Source organism: Heteronotia binoei, chromosome 13 (assembly GCF_032191835.1).
Source record: "Heteronotia binoei isolate CCM8104 ecotype False Entrance Well chromosome 13, APGP_CSIRO_Hbin_v1, whole genome shotgun sequence".
Classification (NCBI taxonomy): Eukaryota; Metazoa; Chordata; class Lepidosauria; order Squamata; family Gekkonidae; genus Heteronotia; species Heteronotia binoei.
The window spans coordinates 25,547,334-25,574,354 of NC_083235.1; the positions used below are offsets into that span (position 1 = coordinate 25,547,334).

Below are 27,021 nucleotides of genomic sequence, written 5' to 3' on the forward strand. Positions count from 1 at the left end.
AACTGAGAAACCTGTTGGAAAACACTTTAACCTTCCTGAGCATTCAATGGGTGATCTCAAAGTAGCTGTTTTACTGCAAAGGAACTTCAAGAACAGAATGGAGAGAGAAATTGCTGAATTACAAATTATCATGAAACTTGTAACAAACACCTCCCCAGGAATGAACAGGGATATTGGGTTTTTATCTCATTACATATACTAAACCAACTCTCACTGAGTATAGCTGTGCATCCACAGTGTTCCAATGTATTTCTCTTTTAGAACAGTGTATCAGAATAAAGGGTTTTTTTGTGTGGACATGCTCAAATGAGGGATGTGGGCTGTTTGTCTCATTACATATACTAACCCACCTTCCACTATATTTTAATGCACCCTGTTTTTCTAAGGGCTAACTTATATTATTTCTCTTTTAGAACAGTGTATCAGAATATTTGGGTTTTTTGTTTTTTTGTATTGACATACTCAAATGGGGGATATTGGCTGTTTGTCTTATTGCATTTACCAACCCATCCTATGGCAAACTATATGGATGTTATAATCTTTTGAGTAAACATGCCCTCTATTTAAAATAACAAAGCCAGAATGTTACTTAGATTTATGGCACCCCTACGACAGCAGTCTGCTTTTTATCACCTAGTGTTTTTTCAGCCCTGTTTTGTCCTATACTAACAAACACTGATCCTATTTGTGATTCTTTTAATCTGCTAAAAACATTCCCATGATTCCACACTGCATGCTTATATTAAGAATTGCGGCGTCCATTCTCATTTGTCTGATGAAGTCTGCTAAGAGCATACGAAAGCTTACATTCACAATAAAACTTAGTTGGTCTTAAAGGTGCACTTGTCTACTGCTTTGTTCTATGGATTTGGGATGTCTGAGTTATAGCCCCCTCCCCCACAAAGCAAGTGCCACCAGGAAAGCCCAGCTTTCTCTCTCACTCGATGACTAACTTCTCTCTCTTCCTGAAGCAAAGTGAAAACAGTTGAGTCAGGGTGTGGTGTATATATACAATCTGTGCCCACAGAGTTGAATGGGAGCTCCATGGTTGGCTGTCAGAGCTGCCAATCAAGCTAAGGACAAGTATTATGTCCTTAGGGCTGTTCACAAGTCCATCCCCAGAGTTGTCTAGGAATTGACTGAATTGGTGCCAGGCTGTCTGGCCAGCAAACCACTCTAACAAGCTATTTAAATCTCCACAGAAAAAATGGTGGTTCACTGTTGGTTCAGGACAGAATGACCAAATGAACTGGGTCAAAACAAGCCATGAACTGCCCAGTTCAAGTAAAAATTTAATTCATTTTGCAGTTCATATCCATTCCTATATCACTACAAAACCATTTATTGAAGCAAAGCCATTAACTGAAATCATCCTACATGCAGCTTCTGTTTTTTTCCCAATGATGGGCCTGGATATGATGGTTGAGGAAGGGGAGAAGGCTGCAGGTAAGCAAAGGCTGAGAAGGGGAGGTACAATCTGCCACTCAGTAGCTTGCCCAGAGGAATGAACAGCTTGCTGCCCCCTTCCCCTCAACAAGTGGCAAATCACAAGGCTGTTAAACACACTTGTGCCTATTTCTGAACACTGAAGAAGCAACAGTCCTCAAGAGAGCCAGTTTGGTGTAGTGGTTAAGTGTGTGGATTCTTATCTGGGAGAACAGGGTTTGATTCCCCACTCCTCCACTTGCAGCTGCTGGAATGGCCTTGGGTTAGCCATAGCTATTGCAGGAGTTGTCCTTGAAAGGACAGCTTCAGGGAGAGCTCTCTCAGCCCCACCCTCCTCACAGGGTGTCTGTTGTGGGGGGGGAGAAGATATAGGCGATGGTAAGCCACTCTGAGTCTGATTCAGAGAGAAGGGCGGGGTATAAATCTGCAGTCTTCTTCTTCTTGAACGTTTTGTTATTGCTACGTCAAGCTCACACCACCAAGCTATGTTGCCATTGCTTTCCAGAGACATTTCCACCCCCACAAGTCTAGCATTCACAGGCTGCATTTGTACATACACTTTGGGCAAAACTCAGAAAGTGCTATGACAGGAAATTTACTACCATAAACACCTACGGTCTAACAAAAAACCTCAAAACAAATGCAATGTATCCAGGGAAACACAGAGCAGTGGACTTCAACACATGTAAAGCTGAGTTTTCAAACCAATGTGCTACCTGTCTCCTTTGGAACAACTTGACTGGTAAAGCCACCATGGCCAAAATCAGCCCAGCTGACACTCCAATTTATCTGAAGATGTGTACTTGCACATGAAAGCTCAAACCTTGAATAAAACTTTGTTGGTCTTAGAGGTGCCACTGGACACTAGCTTTATTCTATTCCTCAGGGACTGTAAGAGAAAACTGAATCCTGTCTCATGATTAAGGTAAATGGTCAAGGGGTAGTAAATTCAGGGCAGATCACCATGTTACTAAACTGTCACAGATCCCCATCACTCTCACCTCCTCCATCCGGTCTCTATAACAACCACCATGTGAGCTAAGATAGGCTGAGAGATTATGACAGACCCTGAAGCCATCTAATGAGCTTCCAGGGAGAGCGTGGATTCAACCCGGTGTTCCCACATTGTAGTCTGCCACTCTAGCCACCACTATGCCAAAAATCTTCTTGAGCTCATGACTTGTAAGTAGTGGTGGTCAGTGTGGCAAAAGAAGCAGACCAAGCCCGCCTCCCGATGCTCACCACATTTATGTTCAGCGTTACAACTGTGCTCCCAGCGAGGTCCTCCTTGCCTCGTCCCAGCCCTGTTTAAATCCCTTGTCAATATACCTGGCGCTCGTCTCCCTTAAAGGGGTTAACGCTCTCCCCTAAATCATCACAGTCAGGTTGCCAGGTTCCCCCAGCCACTGGTGGGACTGGTGTGGAGGGGTGGTAGGGTTGCCAGATTCATGTTGGGGAACTCCTATAGATTTCGGGATGGAGCCTGGGGTGGAAAGGGATTTCAGAGGGGTACAACAATGCCACAGTCCACCCTCCAAAGCAGCCATTTGCTCCAGGGGAACTAATTGTACTCTAGAGTACTAATGTACCAGGTTTGCATCTCAAAAAATGGGTCAATAATTCAGAGGCAGAACATAGCAGTGTATATGTCCAAGGCACCTGTATCCACTTATACACTTTAGAGAATTAACCTAAGAAAAGCAGACAGGCTGCTGCCTTCACTATTTTCAACAGTGATAACAAAGTGAAAGGAACGAATGCAGGAAAGCCAATGTAAAATGATGGATAAAATGTGTTTAAGAAACTGAACTTACAAATATTTTGAATTCATTTTACTTGGGGGATAAGGACTTTGGGCTGATGACATCACGGAAAAGGCATGTCAGGAGGTGAAAAGGTGTGTGCCAGGAGGGAACTGGCACTGCAGGGGGCAATTTGGGTGAACAACTGGAGTTGAGAGACTTTGTGAATTTTTGGATAAAAGATTTCAGGTACAATAGCGGGATTTTCCAGTGCAGAGATCTCCATAGCAGGCCGGGAAGGGGTGGATATCTCAGAATTGTTGAAGAACTGAATCCAAGACCAGCTTCTAGTTAACGGCGTTTTGACGGATTAACTAGCCCGATGCCAGCAACGGCTCTTCGCCCGTTTACCTGTGATTCTTGCCGAGTGCTGCTCTCCTCCCCGTCCTTCTCAATCTCCTCTTTGCTGGGCGACCTGGATACAAATTTGTTTCTGTTCACAGATTCCTCAACCAGCTTCTTTTCCGATTCTTTCATTATCTCCAGTGTCTCCTGTGTCGTGTTGCTGTTAGACATCTTCAGTACAATGTGGTGTTAGTGACAAGCACCTGCAGGCAGGGACATAAAAAGGATGGAGGTCAGAACATCTAGGAATACAGAGGATTCTTTTTATAGAACTCTCCTTCGCCTCACTCTTTACACCTTTATGTTAAAGCCATGCTTGCTGGAGGGCTCCATTATCTACAGGGCTGTCTTCCTGTTAATGGGGACTTGGCGCTGCTGCACTTCCTTTCCTCTGCTGTAAAGGAAAAACACAACATGTTCTATCTAGCAGCAGGCAAGTACTTTGGCAGTCACAGGCAAGGAGCTGTCTCAGTATCAGGCATCCCCAAATGCAGCACTCATGGGCACCATGGCGCCCACCCACACTTTTTTTGTGTGCCCACCAAACATTTCTTAAAAGTGGACAGGATCACGTGGGGTTTTTTCCTCTAAGAATGGCCACTGGGAATTTGATTAGCTGTGCAGATTTTTTTAAAAGAAGTTGCTTTGGCAGCAAGGATCTTCCCTGTGCCACAGAAAGTAATTCTGGGCAACCATTTTGCAGCTGCGCCCATCACACTACATCAGAATTCCAAGGGTGCCTGCAGGCTGAAAAGGGCTGGGGCCTCATATCTATATAAATCTTTAACACTCCTTCACAAGCTACTGGGAGACCAAGAATCACAATCCAATCACAGCAAATGTTCACAGAAAAAGGAAAGCCATGATGAGATGGCTTTTTTAAAAAAGTGTGACATTGGGAGACAACTGCTAGGATGAGAGCAAACCCTGGCCTCCACATCAGTATCATCTCTTGCTAATAAAGGACCTCAGTTCAGTTATATTAGCCGCAACACAGAAATATATATGCACTGCATGGGAAAAAACCCGTCTCCCAATAGCTGTTCTTGAACATACAAGCCTTCCACCAAGGTTCATCAGGAGTGATAGTTATTTTCCAATTCTCTAGAAGACAGGGTTTACAATCCCTAAAGGAAAAGTGGAAAAGGTCCTTGAGCATGCACAACAATCACATGATGTAACTGATCACTAAGAAGGGGTTTAAACTTGGGTCTCTCAACACCGGCATTTGACCACAGTGGTTTTCTATATTACCTAACATCCTTTCACTGAATTAGGAAAATTGCTTCCTCCAGAATACCACAACCACCAGGGATTTTTTTTTTTTTTTGCAGCAAGAACTCATTTACATATTAGGCCACACACCCCTGATGTAGCCAATCTTCCAAGAGCTTACACGGCTCTTAGTACAGGGCCTACTGTAAGTTCCAGGATGATTGGCTACATCAAGGGTACAAAGGACCACCTTTGTATTTAGCAAGCCACTCTCCAGGATATCAACTGCAGCTTCATTTAGGCCCTGGGATCAGGTGCTTCATGACAAGTCACATCATTTACCATTATGAATTCATGTGAAACACTAAGAGGCCATCATCATTTTGACAATTTTTCATCAATGGAGTGTATAACCTGAAAGGATGCAAGGGGCCTCAAAATCCTAATCCTAATCCCTGAAAAAAGGGTTTTCATGGCACTACAGAAGGAAGAAGCTATGAGACAGATGCAGTTCATGAACAGTATAATCAAAGTAGTAGCATTATATGCTCTTTTATTCCCAACCATGGATGTGCTAATTTCCACCCCCCAAAAATTTCACTTGTCTTTATCAAAAACTTTGGTTCCTCTGAATTTCTTAGATATTTTGCCTGAGCAGAAATTTCCAAATTCAAAAGGCCATATTACAGGGTGGTTTACTTGACCAGGAACATCCAAGTTGGCCTGACAATTTTAAGGGAAACCCAGCAGTCAAACTGCAACAAGGGGGGGGGGGAGGAAATCATCAGGTTGCAGCACATGCTAGTTTGGTGAGAAATCTGGACCCATGCGCAACTATACTGCAGCAAGATTGGCAAACACCCTACGAGAGTAGGAGTCCAGTAGCACCTTTAAGACCAACTTTGTTATATTGCTTCAAACCAACACGGCTGCCCACCTGAATCTACACTAAGGGAGATTTCAGAGAAAGAAATGAAGACATGAAGCTGCCTTCTACTGAATCAGGTCATTGGTCCACCAAAGTAAGTATTGTCTATTCAGATCAGCAGCAGCTCTCCAGAGTCTCAAGCTGAGGCCTTTCATGTCACCTCCTACCTGACCCCTTTTGACAGGCAATGCCAGAGATTGAAACAGGGGCCTTCTACATGCCAAGCAGATGCTCTGACAGTGAGCCCCAGCCACTCCCCAGTGACTTTTGTATAATGAAATCTCTAGACAACATTACTTAAAAACTTCAGCTATAAAACAATTGGGAACAGACAAAACAAAAGCAAAGGCAATGTTTATCAACTTGTTTTATTATGTATTTGCCAGAATCCTGTTAAAAAAATGCAGCCAGATACTATAGATTTATTATCAGTCCTGCATAGGCATTGCTAATATTCACAACCTTAACTCAAATAAATTTTAAATGATTTGTAGCACCACAAAGCATGGGACGGGCCTTATCATTTATTCTGCAGCTTCTGTCTCAAAAATTCCCTATGCAGCCCTGACTTGGGTAGTCCAGGCAAGTCTGATCTCATCAGATCACAGAAGCTAAGCAGGGTTGACTCTGACAAATACTTGGATGGGAGACTTCTTGGAATACCAGAGCCGGGAGGGCAGAGGCAAGCTTTCTTCAGCCACCTCTCTGAATAACCTCCCTGCCCCCAGTATGGGTCAGTAACTAGAGGTCTCCATGACTACCAGGTGCACAAACACACACACACACACAGAACACGCTTGCACATAAAAATACAAAAAACCCAAAAAAATCCCTCTGTAGAACTGCTGTTTACCTTTTTAAACAGTGGTCTTTTGTGTATGCGTGTGTGTGTTTTATAATTGCCATTTTATTTACTTTATAAGCGACATCAAGTTCCGCAAGGCAGAAAGGCAGTTAAAAATGTTTTAAATTAGTTAACTAACCAGAAGCCTTGCTGTCCAAATTATTTCCAAAAGGGCCCATTTGCCAGTGCAATCCAGAGCATATTTGCACCCTTCTAAGGGTGAAACTACCCTCTGGTTAGCATTGCAACCCAGTCATAAAATAGTTACGTTGTGTTACAAAGCATGATTCCATGACAAAAGGGGTGTTGAGTTCCTGGATAATTAACTGGGGGTGCACACAAGATCATTTGCTATGTACTATGTTAACCCTAGAATGTATTTTAAATACCTTGCTATTTTCACCAACAAGGTTAATTTGGAAGAATAACACACAATCATGTGTTCAGTGGAGATTTTAATCCACATGAATAATGATACAAATTTACACATGGGTTGTTTGCCCCGGTTTAAATGCTATTGGGAAGCAGGTGTTGTTGTCCCCGGCAGCACGGCACTGCTTCCATGCTCTGCATCTGCATGTTTCCCCCCATCTTTTCTGCAATCCTTCCCAAAACTGGATTTGCTGAGATGTTTTGGGAAAGAGTGCAGCAAAACTGGAGTGGGAAGGCTGGGATCTTCCCAGTTCCAACCACACTTGGCACCCTTTTTTCTGCATCAGGCTTCGCCAGCAGCCATTTCCTAGCTCACCACTGAAGGCTCTATTTATCTGTGCAACTGGCAGTAGGCATGTGTTTATCGTGGTCTCTGGATTTTCAGCTTCTGTTTTTTTGTGTTTTATTTTAAAGGCAAGTCTCTAGCTGCTTAAGTTGCAGATATGCCTTTCTCCTTTATAATCTCATCAATGGAAGGAGCAAGATGTTTACTTTTCTTTTATGGAAGCTGAGAATTCAGAAGAGTCTCTCATAATACATCCAGAGCTGATTTTCTTTTTACAAAAGGAGTTCTTCCTCAGTGAAGGGAGGAAGGGAAGGGAGGCCTCCTTGGAATACCAGAGCCGGGAGGGCAGAGGCAAGCTTTCTTCAGCCACCTCTCTGAATAACCTCCCTGCCCCCAGTATGGGTATCTAGAGGTCCCCATGACTTCCAGGTGCACAAATACACACACACTCACAGAACATGCTTGCACATAAAAATACAAAAACAAAACCCCCCAAAAAATCCCTCTGTAGAACTGCTGGTTACCATTTTAAACAGTGGTCTTTTGTGTATGCGTGTGTATACGGCTGGTGGACTGGGGCAGGAAAACATGTCACATGGAAGTCATGTCGCCATCAAGCTTGATTAGCAGCCACAGTGGGGAAACCACATGAACCCATCTCCGTGTGGAAAAGCCAATGCTCAGGATTAATTAGTAGGGATTATAAAGTATGGTACATGGTGTAGGAGCAAATTATGGTTTCATTTGTCCTCCAAGGACCAGAATCGCTACATACATATATCTTTCGAAGCCCTGTTTCTGTTCCCTCACCATCTGAGGCTAGCCAGGTGACAACTCAAGACAAAAGCCTTCTTAGTCGTAGTGCTAAAGCTTTGGAATTCCCTCTGTTGTTACTTTCCAACCAACGGATGAAGACTTTCCTGTTTCGAGGGGCACTCCTCCACTTATTGTTACTGGCCCTCCTTCCTGGTTGTGTTGTCACGGTTTATATTATCATTTATTACATTTGATGAACTGCCCTATCCCAGATAGTGCCAGGCTCAGGGCGATTTAATATATATATATAACAGTTACATTAAAAAATTACAAACCCTGATGGTGTCTTTAAAGTGCTCTTATTCAGTCATTATATCACATCAGGGGTGGAGGGATCCCCCCAAGAGGGGGTGGAAAGAAAAAGATGCCAGCAAGACAACCGTCGCTGTCCTTATACAAAGGCTTGGCGGAACATCTCTGCCTTACAGGCTCTGCAAAACTATAAAAGATTCCGCAGGGCCCTGATATCTTCTGGTTGAGCATTCCACCAATTTGGGGCCAGGACTGAAAAAGTCCTGGCCCTTGTTGAAGACAGCCGGACCTCTTTCGGGCCATGGATCACCAGCAGATTTCAACCAGAAGAATGCAACGCCCTTCGTGGAGCATGACGACCAGTGAGGCGTAACACTGGCGTTTAAACGTTTTATACGGTGGTGGAAAGTGCCATCAAGTCACGGCCAACTCATGGTGACCCCGTAGGGTTTTCAAGGCAAGAAATGTTCAGAGGTGGTTTGCCATGGCCTACCTCCAGGGCCAGCCCTGCCACTAGGCAAACTAGGCGACTGCCTAGGGCTCCGGCCTTCTGGAGGCACTGAACTGGGTGCCCCCCATGTGAGTCAGTGATGTTACCAATGAAGGAGGGGTGGCAAAAGTTAGCCTTGCCTAGGGTGCCAGACAGTCTAGGGCTGGCCCTGCCTATCTCTGTGTACTGATCCTATTATTCCTCGGTGGTCTCCCATCCAAATACTAACCCTAGTTAACTTCTGAGATCAGACAAGATTGGGCTAGCCTGGGACATGCAGGTCAGGACTAAACGTTTTATACATTATGCACAAACACTTTATTTTAAATTCTGTTTTAACGTCTCAAATGTTTGGATTTCACCACTTTGGGGACCCTTATTTCTGAGGAAAGGCACCAAAGAAATATTTTAAATAAACATAAACAATCGCCATCACTGGATTTCAAAAACAACAGCAGAGTAACACCTTTTATTAGGACAAAACCAATTCTCACAAAACCAGTATGCGGAAGCTTCCACACTACTCAGAACCCTTCCTCAGGCTAGCAGTACAATAAAAAAGAGAAGGGTTTTTTTTTTAGCTTCTCTGCCCCAAATGCGTCCTGAAGACAGTTTTGCACTCAGCATGTCGCCTAATTAAAATCTGCAACATCTGTTCACCATTTCAACAAGAGTGCAATCCGTAGTCTGCCCTGGAAGTATTTTTTCCCCATCCTTTTCTTTGTTCTGAATTTTTAAATATTATTTTGTGTGTGTGTGTGTGTGTGTGCATGGTGACCTCTGGTGACTGACCACAACTGGGGGCCTGGAGGATATTCAGAGAGGTGATTAAATAAAGCCTGCCCCTGCCTCCTGACTCTGGTATTCCAAGAAAGTCTCCCATCCAAGTACTTGCCAGAGTTGATCCTGCTTAGCCAAGATCGAGTTTGCCTGTGCTATCCAGGTCAGGGCCTTTTCTGTACTGAATTACTTGACAGCTGCAGAGTTCTTGGAAATTCAAAAAGCTCATACTCACTATTTTGTGATGTTTCAATTGGTTCTACCAACAGGGCACCGTATGACCAGGGCTGGTCCTGCCACTAGGCAAACTAGGTGATTGCCTAGGGCGCCGGGCTTCTGGGGGTGACAAATTGGGTGCCCCATGTAACTCAGTGATGTTATCGGGGGGGGGGGGGCACCAGAAGCTAGTCTTGCCTAGGGGGCCACACAGTCTGGGGCCAGCCCTGAATATGACTGTTCTTTCTGGGGGTTTTCTATGGTCCAAAATCTGCAATCTGTCCTTCTAGGTTTGGAATTCTAGAAGCACCCAACTCATAGCGTCACGGCTGCTGCCTCAACAGCATTGCAGAAGAAACAGTCACCTCTGGAGAAATTGGCCACATTAGAAGTAATAGCTTTTTGTTGTTGTTTTTGCAGAAGTCACAGATGACTCATGGCAACCCCATAGGGTTTTCAAGGCAAGAGATGTTAAGAGGTGGTTTTCCACTGCCTGCCTCCACATGATGGCCCTGTGTTCCTTGGAGGTCTCCCAACCAAATAGTAGCCAGAGCTGACCCTGCTTAGCTTCTGAGATCTGATGAGATCGGGCTAGTCTGGACAGAAAAAATGGCTACTGGATTGAAACCCTGAGCTTACTCTTGCCCTGCCACTCCAATGTACTTTGACTCCTGCTTTGTTTTGCTGAGAAACACAGCTTTCCAATACATCCATATGGCTTTCACTTACCCTCACTTAGGAGAGGGACGGTGGCTCAGTGGCAGAGCATCTGCTTGGGAAGCAGAAGGTCCCAAGTTCAATCCCCAGCATCTCCACTAAAAAAGGGTCCAGGCAAGTAGGTGTGAAAAACTTCAGCTTGAGACCCTGGAGAGCCACTGCCAGTCTGAGTAGACAATACTGACTGTGATGGACCGAGGGTCTAATTCAGTATAAGGCAACTTCATATGTTCATATGTACCCTCCAAACCAGAAACTGAAACCATGGTTGCATCATGAATTCCCATCTGGAAAGTGAGTAACAGCCACCATTTGACAGAGTGGACACAACAGAAAATTTCAGTTAGCTGCACAAAGGGAAAGGATGGGTCAGTTCCAACAGACAAAGCATGTGGAACATCTGGATACACATCCAGTAGCACCTAAGAGACCAACAAGAATTCTGTGGTATTAGCTTTTGAGAGTCAAACCTTTTGACTCTTGAAACCTGATACCCCAAAATTCTTGTTGGTCTCTCAGGTGCAACTGGAGTGGAATCCAACAGCCCTAAAGCTGAATCTTTTGTTTTCTTCAGTTCTACTTGCCTTGCCCAGAGTTGGAAGTAATTCCCAGTCAAAGAAGGAGATTCCCTTTCATTGACCATTGAGGGAGATTCCCTATCATTTACTTATCATTGACCAGATATGCACACTGAACTAAGCTGTTGGGCAAAATTATTTTCTACTGCAGACCAACTCAGCTACCCTCTAAAACTAACGTTAGGGCTGTGCCTTTAAAAAAAAAAAAGACACAGTCATCATTTTTCCTTCACACACAAAGATGGTTACTTCTTTCCCATTCTACTGGTATTATTGCTACTACAGGCATTGCCGGATTCATTCTAGAACAGACAGAGAGCTGAAGAAGACTGTCATAAATCCCACAAGCAAGTTATCTAGGCAGGTTGCCATGCAGAGCAGTGAAATGAGGATGCTGGGTTCAGCTAAGGTCCCCTCCTCGTTGACAGGCACAATGGACTAAAAAACCACTAACCAAAAAAGGACACAGTTCATCAATCTTAATGCTGTTTCTGGCTGGCCAAAACCAGTTGGCAAAGGGCACCACAATCCCTCCTCCCTCTTTAATCTGAATTTTTGGGCTCTTTCTTATGTCACAACAGGACGGGGGGGGGGGGGGGGCTCTCCCTTTCTCCAAGCCTGCCAGCCTTTCCCCCATTAAAGCATAAGAGCTGATAAATATGAACCATTTCATCGGTTCCTTGGGACAGCTCTTCCACTCCTGCAACCAGGCTTCTAGGGGTTCTGGACAGTCTCATCCCATGATGATGAAAGGAACTAGGCAATGCTTCAAAACAGAGGCAGCACTCAGGAGCATGGAATGAGCACCAATTCTGTAGCATAGGGTGCTTTCACAAAGCAACTTTTTGCGAGTGGATTTGCCATTCTTACATGGTTAAAAATCCAGTTGCAAAGCGCATTGTTTAGTGCATGTGAACGCACCCATAGTTTCTCCCCTTTTCCTGCTTCCTCTTCCCACTCACCAGCTAACCATTTGCTCCCCCAGTAGCCTTTCAAGAGGAAAAGTCAGGCCAAGCTCTGCTAACCTGCAGAGGGCACATCATTTCCCACTATTTATTCATTTAGTAGGCTTATATTCCACCTCCCGACACAATTTCTCATTTGTCCCCTTCCTGGGTGCCCCCTTTCCCTGTTTCTATCTCTCCATCCCACTCACCTACCCACCTTTTATCTACCCCTCCCTTCCCAAATCTTTGGTTATAATGATATTTACATCCTTTACACCTTTCTTCACAGTGGGGACCCAAAGCATCTTACATCCTCCTCCTCTCCTCCACTGTATCCTCACAACAACCTTGAGAGGTAGGTAAGGCTGAGATCATGAGTCTGGCCCAAAGTCACCCAGTGAGCTTCCATGGCAGGGTGGTGGTTTGAAACGGGGTATTCCAGATACTAGTCAGGAACCCTAACCACTACATGATGCTGGCTATAATGGGGTGGCTTCTGTTGAACGGGTAATAAGCAAGGTCTTGGTGAGTCAAGCAAAATCATTTGGTTGCATGACACCCACGAATGCTACTGGGCCTGGCCCCAATGAGGCCTCCCTCCAAGGCCAAAACAGCCCTGGAAAGGGCCCTCCCCATCCCCCTTGTCTTTTACTGACAGAAACCAAGACTTGAATCCTGGCAATACAGTTGGGGTTGCCTGGCAATGGCTATGAAGGAGTACATTAGTTAAAGCTACAGGTACTGTTTCTATCACAGCAAATACCTCCAGTGTTGATTTAAAAAAAAAGATTTAAGATATTTCTGTATACCTGGGGATTTTCTCAGGTTTATAGAAATATATGTCCAGGGCTTTTTTTGTAGCAGGAACTCCTGCCCTAGATATGTCCTATTTGTTCATGGCCCCAGTCTCTGGATAAAAGTATCTACAGATGGAGTCAAATTGAGAATCAGATGTATTGATGATACGTATAATTGGTATGGAAGGTTGAACAGTAAACACTCCTTCCTCATGAAAGTTGCACCAACAATGTGTAAACATCCTCAGATCTGTGAGTGCTTTGATGGCTGTTGTATTAAAATAGGGAGCTGGAAACCTCTCAGTATAAGAAGGTTTTGATCAAATGTTTCAGGTGAACGAAACCAGGTTGCAAACTGCTAAAGCGAAGCAAGTATTGTTAAACTGCTATAATTCAGCTAGTTTTGTATCAGATCAGTCTAAAAACTGGCAGGTTTATATACCCCATGCCAGGCAGTTTCTCTACAATAAATTTCATACTGTTTGAATGCATTGTCCTGATTTTATGAAAAATACAAGTTTCACAAATAATAATGATGAAACTCAGAAAAACAAACCCAGTTACCCTACGACACCCTTGTGGCTGTAGAATCATCCCAACAGCAGAGCTCTGTATATCCTGTAGTAGGCACAGCCTAAGAAGTTATCAGTAGACTGTAACCTGGAAAGACAACAATCTGCTGCCATCATCTAAAGCACTGCTCTGCAATGGTATGGAATTCCCTCTGGAGCTGCGCTACACATGCTTCCTGCTCTCTGTGCTTTAAAGAGAGAAAGAATCCAATTCCAAGATGACACAAATGCCAACAGGCACCTGCTCAAAGAGGTTTACAAGCGAGTCCCACAGGGGTGAGCGTGCCCACTTGGAAATGCAGGCAGCTCACACAAAGCATCTCGCATCAGTAAAATGTCCAGCTCTCTCAGTTTACCATCTAACTATATTATTTACTGCAGATAAAGTTGAGTCCTTCATAATTATCTGATTGCATTTATCTCCTTCAGTTTGAATGGGGATCTCATCCAGCATTGTTATAAGCTCCTGAATAGCCAGTACAATTTTGGCTGATCTTTTATAAGGATCTGCTATATCCATGCATGTGTTCTAACCTGCCTTCTGCCACATTTGGCATGCATGGTGAGAAGCAGGACCAGGAAGGCAAGGTGTGGTCACTCAGCATTGCAGAGGATTTGTGAAAGCAAGGTAAAGTGTGTGGACTCTTATCTGGGAGAACCAGGTTTGATTCCTCACTCCTCCACTTGCAGCTGCTGGAATGGCCTTGGGTCAGCCATAGCTATCGCAGGAGTTGTCCTTAAAAGGGCAGCTGCTGTGAGAGCCCTCTCAGCCCCACTCACCTCACAGGGTGTCTGTTGTGGGGAGGGGGGGGGGTAAAAGAGATTGTGACCTCTCTGAGGCTCTGAGACTCAGAGTACAGGGCGGGATATAAATCCAATATCATCTTCATCTTCTTCCACAGCTGTGGTCCTTGACTTGTTCCTCATGATGATAACCTTCTTCATTTCCCACCCCCAGCTTTGCTGCCCAGAGTCCTGACTTTGACACCAGTGAGGTTCCCATCTTCCTGTCACATGACATCCCATCATGTGCTTACAGATCAGTGGATCCCAGGTCTGGAAAGGCTGGAGGCCCCTGCTCTAAGGGATATCAATCCTGATATGTCTATGGATCCACAGTTGCCAAAGGAAGTCCTATCACCTCCTAAAGGGAGAAAAAGAGGGGGCCGCGTCGGACACTTCCTGCCCAGAGATTAGTGGGCACCCATGTCTAGGAAGGGTCTATTTACCTTATCAGTGAATTTAAGGTTTTAGTGTGGTCTAACCAGCATAATTTCTGTACATTTAAAAATAATCTGCACCTGAGACTTTCATACTTTTCAGAAGTAACAACAATCTCTTTGGACAATTTTAATCATGAAGACTGAATAACATGTTTTAGATCTGAAGAAGACAAAAATTGGCAAAAACAGAACTAAAATCAAAGAAGAACAATTCTTTTAGTTCTGTAAATTATATGGAACAGAGGTCCATCAGTGGCTATTAGCCACAGCATATTGTTGGAACTCTCTTTCTGGGGCAGTGATGCTCTGTATTCTTGGTGCTGGGGGGGCCACAGTGGGAGGGCTTCTAGTGTCCTGGCCCCACTGATGGATCTCTTGATGGTGCCTGGGTTTTTTGGCCACTGTGTGACACAGAGTGTTGGACTGGATAGGCCATTGGCCTGATCCAACATGGTTTTCCTCTTATGTTCTTAATTGGTGATGTGAAAGACCTCTGCCTCAGACCACCCGAGTGCTGCTACTCATATGAGTAGACAATACTGAATCTGATGGGCCAAGGATCTGAATCAGGATAAGGCAGCTTTTATGTATTCACAACTGCCCTAGAAAGTCATTGAGAGTTTAGTCCGATTGATGGATTTCTCATAAAGGCAGCAAATATTGGCTTGGATCCGAACTATTAATGATTTAAACAAACCTTTTTTCAGGTTTGCTGGAATACAGACCAAGGAGGAAAAATTAAGAATTCAGAGAATCAACCAGAACAGTGAAGAATATCAACATATGAGGACAAATGGTTTCTGAAAGAGCAGGAACTAAAACTGAGGAACTGCATTCTAAATTAGATGGAATAGGATAAAAGGCTAATGGCCAAACTAAGAAAGCAGCATACCCAAAGGAGGATAAAATTAATTGGTGGATGAATTGCAGAATGTGGAGCACAGTAATGAAATTTTGGAGTGAAAGATATAGATACATAGAATAAATGAAGGGGTGAAGGGGAATAATTTAGAAAGTCTCGATGAAGATTTATTGCATTTGCTAGTTTATGATTTTTGAAGGTGACCTAGCAGTTGAACATATATGGAGGACTAATTCAACAGGTAGTTAGTTCAGCAGGCCTTGATGAATTTTCTTCACCTGTAGGAGTCATTTTCATCCCTCAGGATTTTGTACTTTAAAGTCCAAAATGTTCTACTGAGGGCTACCACAAAATCTAATTTTAACCCCTTTGCACAACTGTATGACAAAAAACATTTTAGTGGATCAATAAATACGGGGTGATCCCAGTTGTCATCACCAACCAAAAACTAGCCTCTAACCATATCTCATAATCCCATTAATGGTTTTTAAAGCTCCATTTTCATTGAAAAGGGAACCAGAAATGGAAACAACTGGTTAAGAAATAAATTCATCTACCACCACTGGATGGTGAAAAGTTAAGTTTATATATAAATGAACAATAAGAACTTCATGCACCTTTATTATTTTTATGTCATACAACAAAACATTCTAACTTAAAATGATAAACTTGGGGTTGGATCCAGCCAGCTTTATCACTCAGTCTTGGCCACTTCCCCTCCTTATCATATACCACATCCCACATGGTGCTTGTACACGCAAATCCTGTGATCTGAAACGCAGCCCTTTTCAGTGGCTGAAGAGAACCCCTTCCTCTCTTTTTCACCAATGGAAAAACTGGTTAGAACTAATCCTTGATACTTCCATTGAGAACTGTTGAGAATAGGTACAATAAAATCATTGCTGAAAATGCTAAGCACCACATGGCATCATGATGACCCAGTATCTGGGATTTGTCACACTTTTAAGTTTAAAAATAGGTTAGAAAGGTTGACACAATTGCTCCTAAATGTCCCTTCTTTCAACACATGGCTCCATGGTCCTCTAAGGAGCTACAAGAAATGAAATGTCAAGGATAACAGAGTTGGACACACACACACACACACACACCCCGCAGTGCAAAATTTTCACTTGCGCAAACAGAAGCACAAGAAAAAGACTGTGGTAGCTGCTCATGCTTGCACTATGTCAAACTTATTACATCCTCACTTGTGTTTCCACTTGTGAAAGATATTGCGCAACCAATTTTTGAGTGCAACAATATATAGGGACGGGGCTTTTTTTTAACGGGAATGCACAGGAATGCAGTTCCTGCTGGTTTGGTGTCAGGCGGTGTGGCCTAATATGCAAATGAGTTCCTGCTGGGCTTTTTCTACAAAAAAGCCCTGTATAGGGATGAAAAAACTAGGTGCAGCAGAAGATCTTGTGCAAGCAGAATGGCATTAAGTACATTTATTTTTCTGCTTCCCCACTGATGGATCCAAGCCAAGGGACTACAGTGCAGATGGTAACATGAGCAAATCCAGCCAAATTTATAGGACTATTGAAAGAACTGTTGGGAGCAAAGACTTCATCGCTGTCACATCTGTAAAACGCCACCAGGTATCGGTTAGGACTGACAGATATCTTATTAACTGTCCATTACCCAATCCATGACGATTTCTATTTAGTCTGCTGTGATCTGCTGACTATGCATTTTGCAGACAAATTCTCTGGCATCTGTTTGGACTTGGACTCCTCATTGATGATAATTTCTGTATCAGATGCTACTGTAGACTCTTCTAGTCACATTTACTTGGATGCCTTTCAGGAGATTTCATCTAAGGATGCTGGTAGATATTTGATCAGATTCACGCCACCTGTTGTCCTGGTGATCCCTGCCCCTCTTGTGTGGCAACACCCAATAAAAACATCCCAATGAGCCTAATCATTCAAGAAGTAACAAGAGGGCCAAGTACCACTTGCCATGAAAGAAGAGGCAGTTAGAACACCACTTAAAAAGCCATCTCTTGAACCAAATGACTATGGTAATTATAGCAAAGGATACCTTTAGAACATTTCTAAAGTATAGGAATATCGTGTCTCTATATGTCTAAAATAAAATGGCCGTGCTAGAGGGTCTTTAAAGACCTGGTGGGTTGGGGTAGGGGAGAACTATGATATTGTAAGTTGTAAAAATGAGAGAGAAAGGTGGCTTAAGGGTATTTATAAATGATAATGCTGTGAAACGTAGGAGTTTTTCCATAGCTTGTTTGAAAACAACATATTTAGAAGGAGGAGGGGGGAATTAAGACAGGGCTCAACAAATCCCAGGCGCTAGGTCATGATGGCACCGAGAAATTTCATTATATACTGCCTTCCTTCTAGGAGGATGGAGGAAGAGGGTATTTTGGCTGGACAGAACTCTGCACCTGTGGGTAAGGCCAAGACATTGCAGTCACCTTGGTAACCTCAGCTTCTCTTAGTCAGCTCCAGTGAGCGGCTGGGATATCTGGTGAGAGAAACTCTCCTCCTGTGAGACATCCACAACTCTCACTGGAGCTGGCAAAAAAGAAGCTGCTATGGCAACTGTGGTGCTTTGGTTTCAGCTGGAAGGCAAAGTGGTCTCCTCAGGATCACAGTGGCTCAGATAGGAAGGGGGACATATCATGGGTCCAACTGGAGTAACTAGCCTCAAGGATGCTGAAGTTACTAGTTGGTGCATTCGGGTGGGGGGTATCCCTTTGGGCCAGGGGCATCAGTGCTCCGGAGAGCACTTTGTGCCATCTGGAACATTTTTGAGGCCAGCACCTGATGTTCCTTGCTCCACCTGCAGTTAGGCTGTGGCAGCTCTCAGCTCTGCTCACGCATGGGATGTGACAGGGTCACCTTTTAGGTGAGACGAAAAATTAGATGGGAAGGGCTGCAGATTTATTAGAAGGAAGAGAGAAGACTGTGAGTTTCACCCCTCCAAAAATTCAGCTGTGCGGCTTCTTCTTGATTGTTGCCATTTTTCATGGAATGTGGAGGTTCCTTTCTGGCCCATGCGACTGACGGCCTGCACCAGAAATTTGCATACGAGAAGGGGGCCCTTGAATGCAAAGCCATGCCAGTGCCTACCTCTGAAGCAAATCTGGATATGTACCTTCAACGAGACAGGGTGGGGGAAACTGGACAGAACTCCAAGCTTGTCCTTGTCTACTTGAATAAAAAACAATCTGTACCAGAGATCAGTTGCTTTAATTAATTCTGTCCAAAATCTGGTATTTGTGTGTTCTGAAATTAATGTCAAGACCTTGGAAACTGATTGTGCACTTCAGATTTTGAGGAACTTAAGCCCAGGCTTTGCAGAGGTGGAGAACAGAAGAGAAGCCCAATATGAAATTTCAATTTACTAGCACAAAGATTAAAAAAACAAAGAAAGAAATCCAGTTATTTTATTTTCTATCATGCCAGTGTAACGTCAGGTCATGTGAAAAATTATTCTGGCTCCTAAAGTTTGGGGCTGGATCCCAGATCCAAAGAATATGTGTCAAGGCATGTATTTTAACACTAAAAATAGTTAACCATCATCAACTGTCCTGGGCAATTTGTTCTGGTCACCTTCCTTGTGGGGTTTTATAAAACACCCAGAAACCACATGTTACTGTTCTATGAATGCTGCACAGAAAGGAAGTTGTAGGCCACATGTTACTCATTTATGGAAAAACCCTTGCTCATGGAAAGCTAGTATATCAGGCATCAACACTGCCTCTCTGCCACATTAGCTTTCCACCTGCAGGGAGTATTTGAGCCTTGGAGAGGATTTGAAACATGTAATCTTTCCCATCCTCATACAAAGCCCTAGAGACTCAGATGGCCAAAAGCAAGCCAACAGGGAACTCACATCACCACATGGAAAAAATGCTACATTTAAAACATCTGCAATCCATGGCAAAGCAGAGTTTTCAGGCAGATTTTATCTTTGCTAAGCGGCATGCCAGAGGAATTACTTTCTGGTGATTTATTTTTTTGGGATGCCACTAGCTAGGTGGAAGGATTTTTCAAACGCAGGAGCCCTTTCGGCAAGAGCTCAATCTTAATACTTCCCAGAGAATTATCGTGGATTCACCAACAGCCAGTAGTTCTGAAAGCAAGCATCTTATATTTTTTTCTCATTACATGATTATTTTCATACAAGGAAGGCCAAACAGCTACCATTTTGCAACTCAAAGCTCTCCAAGGCATCCAGCGTAATCTCCAACCCTATCCCTCCCTGCTCATAGCTGAAGCAACATTGAAAGGAATGGTCTTGCCTGATTATTAGTGACGCCACAAGATGGATACTAGCCCCATCCCAATGGGAAGGCACTGAAGGAGCTAGCTACGTACAGTCCTCATTCACAACAGTCTGGTTACTGTTTTAACAGCTAGCAAAAAAAAAAAAAACCCCACAATGAACTCCCAATGAATTATTTCTCCCAGCAGGCAAATTAAAAGCAGCAGTCTCGTCTGCACCGCTGAAGTTTCTCATTAAAAAAAAAGGCTCCTTCTCGGAAGGAGGAGAAAGAGGTTTTCTTTTCTGTGTGAATGAATCAGCCTCGCTCCCTCAGGACAAGCGCGGGCGGGAGCAGAGGAGGGGGTTGACATGATCCATTGTGGCAAGCAGGACTAGCGGTGAAAGCTAAAGTTCACGAAGACCGAGAAGGGGCAGTGGTCGGACAACAAGCGATGTCAGTAGCTTTTCAATGGGCGCATAAAACAAATTACGTAGATGGGTTATCGAGGAAGCCTCAAGCTGCAAATCGGAGGGAGGGAGGGAAAGAAGGAAGGAAGGAGTAGAGGAGAGATATTTGCTGTTTACTTTGAAGAGCTAAGACTGGTTGGAGAAGGTTAGTTATGGCACACAGACCAAACTGGCTGTTTACCACCTGACTCCATGGCAGTGAAAGACAGGAACTGTTCCTTCACTTGGCCACCCCCAAAGTGAAACAGACAGGAATAAGGAAACCAGGTGTTTCCTTTAGGGAACACAATGCATCTACCAATACCCCTGCGTTTTCCCCCAAAGCAGATGGAAAGTGCTGTCAAATCATGGGACTTTCAAGGCAAGGGATGGTTTTGCCATTGCCTGCCCCTGCGAAGAAACTCTGGACTTTCTTGTGGTCTCCCCATCCAAGTCCTAATCAGGGCTGACCCTGCTTAGCTTCCAAGATCTGATGAGATCAGGCTGGCCTACACCATTAAGATCAGGCCCCAAAGCAAACAATCTTCAAAAACCCTGCAGAGAGCAGCCAATGTCATTCAGTCATGTCCAAGGACCCACTGACTGTGAGAGGCCAAGTTCTCTCTAAGGGTGACCCATTACAGTCACAACAATAAAAAGACAACATGGGAAAAGTTCTGTTTTGAGGGATGTTCCCTTGAACTTTCCCCAGCTGAATGGTTACTGAGAGGTTCGAAGCAAAAACATGTGGGGTTCAACCTTAAAACTGCTTTATTCGGCAGTGAACAGGAATATTCCTGCCCATTTCCAGACACTGGACTAATCGATCCAGATGGAGAAGCAGGCACGCGGTGTGGGCAATCCTAATAGAATCTAGCTTTTGGAGTGATAAAACAAATTTCTGCATTTTTCTCTCACGCACACCCCCGTGGAGTGGGGGAAGGGGATCTGAGTTACACTGAGATGACACAAGACTAAGCTCTGCTAGACATAGCTGCAGTGGGAGGAAGCGAAATGTTGCACAGATTAGGCGGAACTGTACATATGGCAACCATTTTTGCTAACAGCTGTACATAGACTGCAGTAGTCCTGCAAATGTTAAATGTAACATGGAGTCCCCCTCCAAAACTACCAACCTGGCAGCAGTGACTGGGAGTTTTCCTTTGAGTCCTCCTCTTTAAAAGAGAAAGAGAGAGAGAGAGGGGGAGAAGGCTGGTTTACACCAGAAGTCCAACAACCTGTTTCCAGCAACAGTCAGTCAGATAGATGCCTCTCAGAGGAACACAAGTATAGGGCTAAGGAAGCAGTCCTCCTTTCAGCCAACGTTTCTCAACTGTGGGTCGGAACCCCAAAAGTGAGTCAAGGGCCAGCTCTCTTTAATGGCCACCCCTGACCTCTTCCATTGCTCTTTTGTATTTTGGAAACCAAGACCTGACCCTGGAAACAGTAACTGCCATGTCATACATTAGCTGAATTTTTTTTCCCACTGCATATACATGTTAATCATGTAAAAAGAGTCCTGAGAGTCACTAGAGTGTGACAATCTTGCAGATTAAAGAGAGTAATGGAGAAGGAGAAGATGGTCAGAGGCCAAAGCAGGGGTGGCCAAACTGTGGCTCAGGAGCCACATGTGGCTCTTCCACACACATTGTAGGCTCTCAAAAGCCCCTCACTGCCCTGTCAGCTGGCTTGAAGAAGGCATTCATGTCTTTATATCACTCCTCCAAGACAAGGCAGTCAGTGGCTTGGAGAATGCATTTAAAGTTAAAGTTGCTTTCTTTCCACCTCTCCCTGCCCTGATCTATTTGCCTGCCTGCCTGCCTTCCCTCAAACATCTGACGTTTATTCTATGCAGCTCTTCCATTAAGCAAGTTTAGCCACCCCTGGGCTAGAATGTAACTTTCACATACAAAAGCTGTGTATGTTGGAATGCCACTTCTTTGGGATTCACAGCAGGGGGCAGCTGCACCTTTGTGCGATGTTTGTTGGTTTCTCAAAAGCATCTGGTTAGTCACTGTAGAGAACGGAATGCTAAACTAGATGGGTGATGGCCATGGCTTGCCCAGGATGCAAAAAAAACCCCCTGAGCCAGTTCAGGATGGGTCATCATATCAAGTAAATTTCGAATCTTGGATCCCCATGCCAAAAAGGTTGAGAGGTAGGTGAGGCTGAGAGTGTGTGACTGGCCCAAGGTCACCCAGCAAGTTTCCCCTGCATCAGTGGGGACTCAAACCTGGGGCTCCCATGTCCTAGTCTAACACTCTTAACTGCTACATCACACCAACTCTCCACAGAAGGGTAGTTTCAAGAGGGTATATATCAGGGGTGGCCAAACTTGCTTAATGTAAGAACTGCATAAATAAATGTCAGATGTTCAAGAGCCGCAAAACATGAATGTCAGATGTTTGAAGGGAGGGAGGGAAGGAAGGAAGGAAGATGGAGGAGGGAGGAAGAGATGGAAAGAAAGCAACTTTAAATGCATTCTCCAAGCTGCTGGCTGGCTTGGCTAATTGATTTAAAGAGACAAATGCTTTCTCCAAGCTGGGGGATGAGGTGGTGGGGGCTTCGGGAGCCATACAAAATGTGTGAAAGAGCCATGTGCAGCTACCAAGCCACAGTATGGCCACCCCTGGTATATATGTTAGTCTGCAGTTAGCAGAGCAAGATTTGGATCCAGTAGCATCTGAGAGGCTGACTAAGATTTCCAGGATACAGGCTTTCGAGACTCAAAGCTGACCTAGCCTATCTGCAGTATCTCTGTTGTTATGGCTCTATCCACATATGCCACCCAAACTCCTACTCTGCAACAATATTTAGTTATCAGTTCACTGACGATCTTAGAAAAATGTACCTTCCAGAACTGTAAAATGTTGTCACCAAACATCCAGAGAGAAAAAAGCCTAACACATCTGTAAGACTTGTTAGTCATCCAATTTATAGGCAAACTGTGAAATTGAAAATATACTCGTTCATTCCTTCCAGAGGATGGAACACGACTTTGAAGTACTTGGAGGCAGTGCTCCCGCTAAGCTGAGCTAGTGTGAGCTAGTACACAGTTTTTTAGCCTCCAGCTCACACAAAAATGGCTCCAGAGCAAACTGATCTATGCAGTAGTTCACAACTTTCATGTCAGTAGCTCACAAAGTAGAATTTTTGATCACAAGACTCCATAGCTTAGAGGGAGTATTGCTCAGAGGAAAACCATGTATTCCAGAGGTTAGCTGATGTGCTAACCCATCAGCAAATCCCAGAACAAGTGCACGCAGAACATGCCACGGTACAAGACTCTAGCAGTCAAAAAAATTAGTTCTCGTGAGGCCTCCCTTGTACCTGTTCAGGAGACTCAAAAATGGCAGAAACTTTTTTTTTATACATATTTTCTTTATGTAACGAAAATATCTGCTGAAGGAAGAAAAGGGAACTACAGCAACCCTTCTGCTGCCCAAGCACTTCAGTTCTACAACTCCGTATAAGGTTTTGGTATTAACGTCACATCTTGCTGAATTAGTACATCCTTGCAAGGTTACATGACGACGTTCTTGTTTTCTATTTCTTCATTGGCCTCCGGGTCAGCCAATCTGAATCATGCTTCCATGGCAACAAGCTCTATCACTGTGAGCAACAAGATGAGAGTTCCACCCCCCCACCCCCCTGTATTATCCATGTTCCTAAGTTTCCTTTTTTAAACTGAAAAGTGCTGCACGTGTCTGTCGTGCAACAGAATTTCAAAGCAAACAAGGCGCTACCGTTTCAAAGGCAGCCCACACACAAGCCAAACTGAAAATCCAAAATGCAAGGCCACAGAAGAGCATGGTTTCTCCAGGCCAGGGTGGAGAAAGCTGGGGAAATGTCAGAACCAGCTCCTGTGCAGACTCAGGTGGGAAGAGGCAGGAAGGGGAATAACGCAGAAAGATCACACAGTTTGCAGCCAGAGAGAACAGCCCTCCCATGAGGCTCAGATGAATGAACAAGGCATACCCAGACTCCTTCATAGGGTTGAAGAACCAGATGACCTGCTTCATCCTGCTGATGCAAGGTTTCCTTGGCCGGTCTCTCATGCAGTTCCCCTCCTTGGGACGAAAAATGGGTAGCAGTGCAAAAGCTGAACCCTTGCCTGACGTTTCGAAGAAATGAACTGTTTCCCCAAGTCGCTGTGGTTTGAGCCCCAGTGTCGAAGTGCTGACTTTTAACAGTGCTAAGTGGCAGAGATTCAGGTGCAGAGATGCAGTTTTGCCACTGGCCTGCAGTGAGCAGTTAATCTCCTTGAGAGAGCCATCAAGATGCACGCTGCCTATCCCTTCCTTCCACTAATTTGCATGTCTGTGCAGCTTGGCTCTTTCCTACGTGCTGGAACTTGTCCCAGCTGTTTAAATGGGAGCCATCGCAGTACATTACTTTGCCTTCCATTCTTGGCACATTATATTACGGTAGACTCCTACCCCACTTGCCCATCCTGGCTTTAAGGCCAGGAGACAGTGAGAGAACAGTGTGAGTACCTATCTTAGTGCTTTGGGAGGGGGGGGGGGGGATAGAGTTTGTACTAATTGTTTCTTGGAATCTATGTCTGCAGAAGAATTGCAGCTACTTACTTACTGAACATCAGTCTAATGAAGAACTGTTATACACAGCAGAGAAGCAAAGAGGTTCTTGCTCAAAGAATTTTTCACTATGCACTGCCATGCTAGGTTGGATGTCAGCTGGGGATCGACAAGTAAACGAGGCAGTGAGCGATACAGTGATGGGAGAGGTAGACAATGCAAAGCTAGGGAACTTCATAAAACAATTTTATTATTTGTTTTTATTTACTGCATTTGTTACCCCGTTCTTTCTTCCCAATGGGGAACCAAAATGGCTTTCATTATTCCCCTCTCCTCCATTTTAACCCTGTGAGGTAGGTTAGGCTGAGAGTGTGTGATTGACCCAAGGTCACCCAGTAAGCTTCACCAGCACAGTGGGGATTCGAACCTGGGCCTCTCAGATCCTAGTCTGATACTCTAACCACTACTCCACACTGGCTCTCAGTTCTAAAGCAACTTTTACAGTTCTCTGCAAGAGATCTGTACTTGTCCTATAACCACTGAACTATTTGGAATTCCACCTGTTCACCTCTTGGATCAAGACTGGATAACTATGTGTTCTCCCACAGATAATCCTACTTCATTTGGCTATCGCATGGGAAAAGACCAATGACGGAACAACCTATGAGGAAGGAGGAATGGATTCCCACATTATACTATTTATGTAATAACTGGAATTATCGTTTTGTAATAAGCATGTGTGAAATTGCCATCAAAGCACACTATCGCTTCCCACATCAGGCAATGTTCCTCATAGAGGCTTTTCAATTACTTCAACTGAGCATGTCATCTCACTAACACCCCTGCCAAGTAATGAGTTGGCATACTTGCAATTACAAAACAAAACAAAACAAAAAAACAACCCTCATCACTCATCAGGAATGATGTTTCATATCCGATGCATACAAAGTTTTTTTTAAAAAAAAACAACCCCACTGCTTCAAAAAAATAAATCCAAAAAGGAGCAAAAGGAGCTGGAGCCATTTTGGAACCCTCAGTTCTACTGAGCTAGGAGTGCTGAAGTGTCACCTCTATGGGCCTCCATCACTTTCATTAGAACTTGGCAAAGGGGGGAGGGAGCAGCACAATCCGCAGGCCACATTTCACAAAGTGGGAGGAACTTGGGAGAGGTCAGCAGTCTGCAAAGGGGAGGCTGGACTGGCAAAGGAATAAGGAAAAGGAAAGGTCCCCTATGCAAGCACCAGTCATTTCCGACTCTGGGGTGACGTTGCTTTCACAGCATTTTCACAGCAAACTTTTTACGGGGTGGTTTGCCATTGCCCTCCCCAGTCATACACTTTCCCATCAGCAAGATGAGTACTCATTTTACGACCTCGGAAGGATGGAAAGCTGAGTCAACCTCGAACCAGCTACCTGAAAACCCAGCTTCCACCGGGGATTGAACTCAGGTCGTGAGCAGAGCTTAGAACTGCAGTACTGCAGCTTTAACACTCTGCGCTATGGGGCTCTTTAAGAAGGAACAAACCCATTACCAATAACAGCTTTCATAGGAATGCCCAACCTAAAGAATTTTACCTTACGGCTCTAAATGGATTGGAACCAAGGTACTTTAAGCCATAAAAAAGGCAAAGGTAGTCCCCTGTGTAAGTACCCAGACTCAAGGGATGATGTCACATCATGATATTTCCTTGATAGATTTTTTTGGGGTTGGTTTGCCATTGCCTTCCCCAGTCATCTACACTTTCCTCCCCAGCAAGCTGGGTACTCGTTTTGCCAACCTCAGAGGGATGGAAGGATGAGTCAACCTTGAGCCAGCTACCTGAACGATCAAACTCAGATTGTGAGCAGACCTTGGACTGCAGTACCGCAGCTTACCGCTCTGCATCACGGGGCTTCAAGCCATACCTGCTCTCAAAATACTCTCTAAGGGTCCTTTATGATGGTTACAGGGCCATTCCAACAGTAGCCCCCTGCTCTGTAAAATTCATTTCCCAGGGAACCTCACCAACTGTGTTTACGCAGTTATTTACACTCTAGGGCCTAGGCTGACCTGGCCAACATTGCTTGTGCGACATAGTCACTGAAAGGGTTCAAGGGAAGAGTTGTTTCTCACTACAGGCCACATTTTGTGGATAAAGAAAAAGTAAGCAAGAGACTCATGGCTTTTGAATGGCAGAGTGAAAAAATGATTTCCCCACAAACTCTGCACTTATCAGGAACAGTTAGGGGAGAGGATCCTGGGGTTAGGGATG

The 27,021-nt window shown here is 44.4% G+C and overlaps 1 protein-coding gene across 1 annotated transcript in view; it reads right to left on the bottom strand.

Annotated features, from left to right (window-relative positions):
• The window catches only part of R3HDM2 (R3H domain containing 2), a 125,673-nt gene that overhangs the window by 86,542 nt on the left and 12,110 nt on the right, over nucleotides 1–27,021 (bottom strand). Inside the window, 1 exon segment of the mRNA XM_060252268.1 lies at nucleotides 3,600–3,796. Coding sequence (XP_060108251.1) covers nucleotides 3,600–3,764 — 165 coding nt within the window. The 5' untranslated portion in view covers nucleotides 3,765–3,796.